The sequence below is a fragment of the Lathyrus oleraceus genome, chromosome 4 (genome assembly GCF_024323335.1).
Source record: "Lathyrus oleraceus cultivar Zhongwan6 chromosome 4, CAAS_Psat_ZW6_1.0, whole genome shotgun sequence".
In the NCBI taxonomy this organism is placed as follows: Eukaryota; Viridiplantae; Streptophyta; class Magnoliopsida; order Fabales; family Fabaceae; genus Lathyrus; species Lathyrus oleraceus.
Window position 1 is genome coordinate 227,191,346 of NC_066582.1, and position 7,419 is coordinate 227,198,764.

General features: G+C 31.2%; 1 protein-coding gene across 1 annotated transcript; it reads right to left on the bottom strand.

The window, feature by feature from the left end:
• Window positions 1-258: 258 nt before the first annotated feature.
• LOC127136798 (secreted RxLR effector protein 161-like) lies at window positions 259-747 on the bottom strand. Its single transcript, XM_051063320.1, has one exon. It carries the CDS (start codon window positions 745-747, stop codon window positions 259-261), a length of 489 nt encoding a protein of 162 aa, XP_050919277.1.
• Between the last annotated feature and the right edge of the window lie 6,672 nt (window positions 748-7,419).

The window sequence follows — 7,419 nt, forward strand, 5'->3', positions numbered from 1 at the left end:
ATAAAAACACGGAATACAAACTATAATAACCAATGACACTTATTCAACTTTTTCTATTATTAAACTTAACAAAATTAAACTTTCTATTTATAATAAAGACTAATTTTTAGTAAATATACCAACAAATTTCTCCCCTTAAACTGAAATGCTCATTGAGCATACAATTTAATTCTCAAGTGGTTGTACTCCCAGTAGCCTCCTAGGTTTCACAAACTGATCTAATTTCAATGGCTTTGTCATAATGTCTGCAATTTGTTCTTATGTTCCATAGAAAACCAACTTTACAACTCCCTGATTTGAAAGATCACGTAAATAATGATATCTGACATCAATGTGTTTAGTCCTCCGATGCATCACGAGATTTATAGAGAGCTTGATTGATGAACTATTGTCACAAAGAATATCAATACATTCATAATTTTTATCTCCAATTTGTTCAAGAATCCATATCATCCAAACACAGGGACAAGCACATGACTTTTCCGCCACATATTCAATTGCAGTAGAGGATGATGTAATGATGGCTTGCTTCTTCGAACTCCAACAAACTGCTGCCTCACTTAGTAGAAACACATACCCTGAAGTACTCTTTCTGTCGTCTATATCTCTTGCATAATCAGTGTCAGTATATGCCAAAAGTTTTGATGCACTCCTTTTTCTATAAAATAAGTCAAAATCCAAAGTACCTCTTAAGTACCTCAAGGCTCTTTTAGCAATCTGCATGTATTCCTCCTTTGGATTAGCCATGTAACGTGAAATCAAACACACTACGTACATCATATATGGGCGTGTAGCTATAAGATACATCAGACTACCTACCAATTGCTTGTACAAAGTTGAATCAACATATTCTCCACCCTATCTTGACAACACAATTCCAAGAACTATTGGATTTTTGACAGAGTTACAATTTCACATATTGAATCTTTCCAAAACTTCTCTTGCATATTTCTTTTGGCATAAGTGAATTCCATTTGCATTTTGAATTACTTCAACTCCAAGGAAGAACCTCATTTTACCAAGGTCTATGATCTCAAACTCTTTCATCATGGATTGCTTAAACATTGCGCACAGTTCTTCATTATTCCCAGTATATATCAAGTCGTCAACATAAATACTTACCATGATTTTTTCTCTCTCTTCTCTCAATGAATAAAGTATGGTCATGTTTACTCTTTGTAAATCCTTCTCGTTGGAAGTAATTATCGATTCTGCTAAACCATGTTCTTGGCGCCTGCTTTAGGCCATATAAGGCTTTGTTCAGCCTATGTACCTTTTCTTCCTCTCCGTGTTTAATGAAGCCCTCAGGTTGATCCACATATACCTCTTCCTTCAATTATCCATATAAGAAAGCACTTTTCACATCCAACTGGTACACACTCCATCCTTTTTGTGCTCCCACGACCAATAAAATTTGAATTGTATCCCATCGTGCAACAGGAGCATATACTTCATTTTAGTCTACCCCTTTTGTTCCTGTATACCCTTTTGCAACAAGTCGAGATTTATACTTATCAACCTTGCCTTCTTCATTCAATTTGGTTTTGTAAATCCATTTCACTCCAATTTTATTAGCTTGTGTTGGTAGATTCACTAACTCGCATGTTTTGTTCTTCTCGATGGCATTTATTTCACGTTGCATGGCTTATATCCATTTTACATCATTCATAGCTTCCTTATAATTCGTGGGATCATCATTTGATATGAAAAAAATCATTCCGACCTCTTGTTCTTCTTCAGAGAGACCTTCCCCACTTTCGTAATCTTGCAACCTACTAGGTGTTATTCTCTCTCTTATTGGTTGTTCCTTATGTTGTCGCTTTTCATGTTGTCGTTCCTCATTTTGTAATGTATGCTCATGGTTTCCAGCATTACTCGTCTTTGTTTCTATATCTGATTCTTCATCATAATCCTCCATGTCACTACCATCGTTACCCCAATCAAGAGTAATTTCTTTTTCTTCTTCTCAATTTACATTCCAATTCTATTTTTCTCCTTCTTCAAATATGACATCCCCGCTTACTGTGATTTTCTTTAATATTGGATCATATAACTGGTAAGCCTTTGATTCATCATTCACTCCAATTAAGATACATTTACGACTTCTATCATCAGGTTTAATTCTCTTCTTCTCAGGTATATGTACGTGTGCAATGGATCCAAACACCATAAAATAGTCAACTCTAGGTTTAAGTCCATTCCATATTTCTTCTGGTACCATTTTCTTTACTACTTTGGTAAGGCTTTTGTTAATCTCATGATTTGTCCACTTCGCGGCTTCTGCCCATAAGGGCTTTGGCATCTCTTGTTCAGTAAGTAAGCAACGCATCATATTCATAATTGTTCGATTTCTTTGTTCGGCTACCCCATTTTATTATGGTGAGAAAGCAACTGTTAATTATCGTTTAATTCCATTCTCTAGGCAAAATTGATTGAACTTGTTTGAGGTTAATTCTCCTCCTATGCCTGTTAATAAACAACATATATGTTTCTGAGCTTCTTTCTCAACCATATTCTTGAAGCATTTGAATATCTTAAATGTTTCACCTTTTTCCACAAGAAAATAAATCCAAGTTTTGCGAGAGTAGTCATCTACAAACACTAGCAAATATCTCTTACCACTATTAGAGATTTGAGTGATTGGACCATACAGATCTGCATGCACCAATTCAAGTTTTTCTGATGCTCTCCAATTACTTTTCTTTGGTATTTAGTCTTGGTGTTGCTTGCCAATATTACATACTTCACAAACCCTTCCAGTTTCCTTGAACATTGGTAGTCCCTTCACCATTTGTTTCTTCTACATAGCAACAATGAACTCATGATTTACATGCATGTATCTTCTATGCCATAGATTCTCCAAGTTCTCATCCTCAGCCTTTAAGCATTTATGTGGAAGCGGTTTTAATTTAGCATGAATCACAAACAACTGGTTCAGAGTCATGTTGTTGTCTACAATTTTCCCTCTTTAAGGATGATAAATTTTGTATGCACCTTCTTTTATTACTATTACCAAGCATCTCTCTTGAAGTTGACATATACTTAACAAATTATTGGTTAAGTCAGGTACAAAGTAAACATCACTCACAGTTAGAATGATTCCATCCACTTCAAACCTGACACTTCTTTTTCCCATTACAGACATTATTGAGTTGTTTCCTAATCTAACAATACAACTAAAATTTTCATCTAGTTCTACAAACCACTTTTTATTTCCTGTCATGTGATTTGAGCAACCAGAATCAAGAAACCATATCCCCCTGTCTTTAATATCTTGAACTTCGACATGAGCCATTAAGAGTAACTCTTCTTCCTCGTCAAACTCAACATAATTTGCTTCTTTTTCTAGACTTGGACATTCAAATTGGTAGTTTCCTTGTTTTTTACACCGATAACATATAATAACACCCCTATTTATAAATGGTTTTGCTCTTCCTCGTCCCCTAACATAGATGATACCTCCTCTTTGAAAATTGCTTCTTCCTTTCCCACATCCATAACGCGTTCCATGCTCAACTTGCAGAACTTGTTCTTCCCTCCGCTTCTCTCTTACCTTTTGCTCATGAACAAGTAGTGAACTTTGCAGCTCATCCACGGTTAGGAGATCAATGTCCTTAGACTCTTCAATTGAGCATACAACAAAGTTGAAGTTTTATGTTAAAGATTTAACTATCTTCTCAATCATTTTCGCATCGTTCATATTCTCTCCGCAATTACTCATGTCATTTGTTGTTTCCATCACTCTTCCAAAATAATCATTCACAGATTCACCTATTTTCATATCTAATGTTTCGAATGTTCGTCGAAGCCTCTGCAATTGCACACGTTTTACCCTAGTGCTTCCTTTGTACTTGGCTTTCATGGATTCCCATAGTTATTTAGCAATTTCTTTATGGGTAATAGTTTTTAAGATGGATTTGTCAATGACCTAAGATAAATAGTTCTTTGCTTTTAGATCTTTGAGTTTTTCTTCATCCAATGCCTTTTGTTGTGTTGCAGTTATCTCTTCATTATCCTTTGGTTCCTTTATTCCAGACTCAATAATACTCCAATACTCCTTTCATCGAAGTAGATTCTCCATGATCAAAGTCCAATGATCATAATCTTCATCAAACTTGGGCACACTTTGTGTGGTGATATTGCTCGATTCAGCCATTTCATGTCTTTCAGTCACTCTAGTATTTTTCCTCTCAAACACTCTTGTTTACTCACTATATCAGGCCCCGTGATGGAGTTCTGATACCAAATAAAAAAGTAGTAATAACTTTAATAATATTAATCAAGTGGAATCACTTCTTGTTATTACAATATGAGAATACAATGACTTTATATAAACCTTATAGTTTGATAGAAAACTCAGATAAAAATAAGGAATACAAACTATAATAACCAATAACACTTATTCAACTTTTTCTATTATTAAACTTAACTAAATTAAGCTTTCTATTTATAATAAAGACTAATTCTTAGTAAATATATAAACAGTTCTATCATGCCAAATCAACATAACAACTATTAACCCTTCTCGTGACTTGTACTTCAACAACTCTCAAAGGGAAAGCTCTCCACCTGAAGGCAATGGTTTTGTAGGCTCGCGAACAAGCTTCACAGAGTGAAAAATCGACCATCCAAACAGATTTGGAATAACTCTTGTTTGTGTTATAGTTGCATCGACTAAACAAACAGATACATAAGGATCACTTGTAATGGTCTTATCTTTTCCTGAGTGTGTTTTAAGTCCTTTTACAAAAGGTGGTGAGCAATTATTTCCCACAGTGAGACATTTCTTAACTGCTTCAGTTGATAAATCGATATTCGGAAGAGATTTTGCTTCCATGGTCAATAAAACTAAGTCACCGTGTAAGAAAACTATTTCTTTGTTATAATTTTCATGTTCCTTTTGAGACTTATCTGAAACATTTATGATCCATTACAACCTTATAATTAACACAAAAAATATGATTGAACAATTCTAGATGCATAATAGAATGGTTTTGAAAAGGAGAGAAAAGAGAAGAAGGTAATAATGATATGAAATAAATTAAATGTATTTTTTATATTTGGATTGAGATGATAATAACAAGGTTGATTCAAATTTCAATTCTGCAGGGAGAGGATGGTTCCACATCCATTGAAATCGAGAGGTTTGGTAGGCTAAAAATGATGTGAGGAATTGTAAGTTGGGAGACCTAGGCATATTCTAGAAGAAAGTAGGTCATTTGGTGTTAGTCAGTGAGGATGTTGTTAGTGAGAGGGAGTTTTGTAGATGGAATAAGGGGGTGACGAGGGGCATTGAGAGATTTTGTTAGTTGATAATGGGATTTTTCTCTCTAGTTAGGAGCATGGATGGTGCTATGGTAAGGAGTTATATAACTCTGATTTATCTCTTGCATGGAATTCCCTGTAACTGTTTGTTTAGTTGATAGGAGAAAAATGCCTACATCCCATATCGTGAAGTTTTTTTTTAAATATACAATTTTTTAAAAAAAAAATCCAAAAATACCCCCATTTTCAAAAAAATTACAAAAATGGGTATTTTTTGCCATATTTTTGCCTTGGGCGCCACCCTAGTTGGCGCCTACCCTTAAGGGTAGGGCAAGTCGCCACTAGGAGTGGCGCCTACCTTTAATTTCATTTTTTTTAATATGTTTTTTTTTATAATTATTTTAAATTTATTAATTTATATTTATTATAAATTATATTAATTTATATTAATACATATATATAAATAATGTTATTTACAAGATATATATATATATATATATATATATATATATATATATATATATTAGTTTATATATATATATATATATATATATATATATATATATATATATATATATATATATATATATATATATATATATATATATATATTAATTAAATTTATAAGTAATTAATATTATTTATAAATTTTTGGAAAAAAATTTAATTTATATACATGTAAATAAATAATATTTTGTATATATTTGTAAAATACACTATATATATATATATATATATATATATATATATATATATATATATATATATTAATTTATATATATATTAATTTAATTTATAAGTAATTAATATTATTTATAAATTTTTATATATAAAGATATGATACACAATATCTTTAAAGATAAAGATATAAAGATAATAAACACAATATACTTTTATTAAAATAATACACAAGAGAAATATTATAAAGATATGATTAAAATGCATTATTAATTTGGGATTTATCACATATAATGCGGTCCCTGGTACGATCCGCACGGGGGAGGTCTAACTACTCGCCTAGACGGCTCACGTGGTGGTGGTGCTTCCCTATTACCACCCCTAGTCCAAGACACCAAGGACCTTTTTAGTTGGTCCAACGAACGGATGTTCCAAAATTTCATCTCCATTGGGGGTTTCACAGGCGAGAAAATAACATGCCCATCCCTTTTTAAGATTACTGGTTCAGGATCCGGGCGCCTTGATGATGTTCGCTGCCATGACGACGGTCTGGGGGATGCCATGAACTCAACTTGATAGAGAAAGTGATAGGAAATAGTGGTGAAAAAAATGCAAGGAAATGACACTTTATTTATAGGAAAAGATCTAGGTTGTACACCAATGTACTTAACCCTAATTAGATCTAGGTTGTACACCAATGTACTTAACCCTAAAAAGATCTAGAAAAATAATATTAATTACTTATAAATTAAATCAATATATATATATATATATATATATATATATATATATATATATATATATATATATATATATATATATATATATATATATATATATATATATATATATATATATATATATATATATATATATATATATATGTAAATTAATATATATAGACTTAACAAAAAGTATTAATTAATAATTTATTTATAAAATAACATGGATAATAAATAATAATAAATGTCATGTCACATAAAAAAAAATCATGTATTAAAAAAATTTACACCTCAAAACTGCAATTTAGCATAATTTTTATTAAAAAACTTAAAATACAATATAATTTGTAGAAGATAGATTTAAATTAAGTATTGTTAAAATGATAAATTTATCATAGATAATTAGTTCCTATATATTCGTTTTTGAATTTTTTATTAATAATTTGATCAAAAATATAAATTTCTTTGTTATTTTATTATGAGACAAAAAATTCTCTTCTAACAAATATCTGAAACAAGCGAGGAACAGATTTGAGGGAAATGATGGAAATCAATGTTTTAAAAATCAGACTAGAGATCGAACCGATGAAACTTTCGATTTAAGGTTTAATTGGTTAAAACGGTTAAACCTACGGTCGAACTGTTTATTAAATAAACTAATAATAAGAAACTAAATTTCATAAATATGTCACACATAGTCATATGTTCACAACTTAATAAAATAAGTATTTTAAAAATCTATTACAAATTTAAT

Coding starts and splice junctions, on each gene's coding strand:
- LOC127136798 (XM_051063320.1), bottom strand. CDS start 747: ATGGCTAATCCAAAGGAGGAATACATGCAGATTGCTAAAAGAGCCTTG.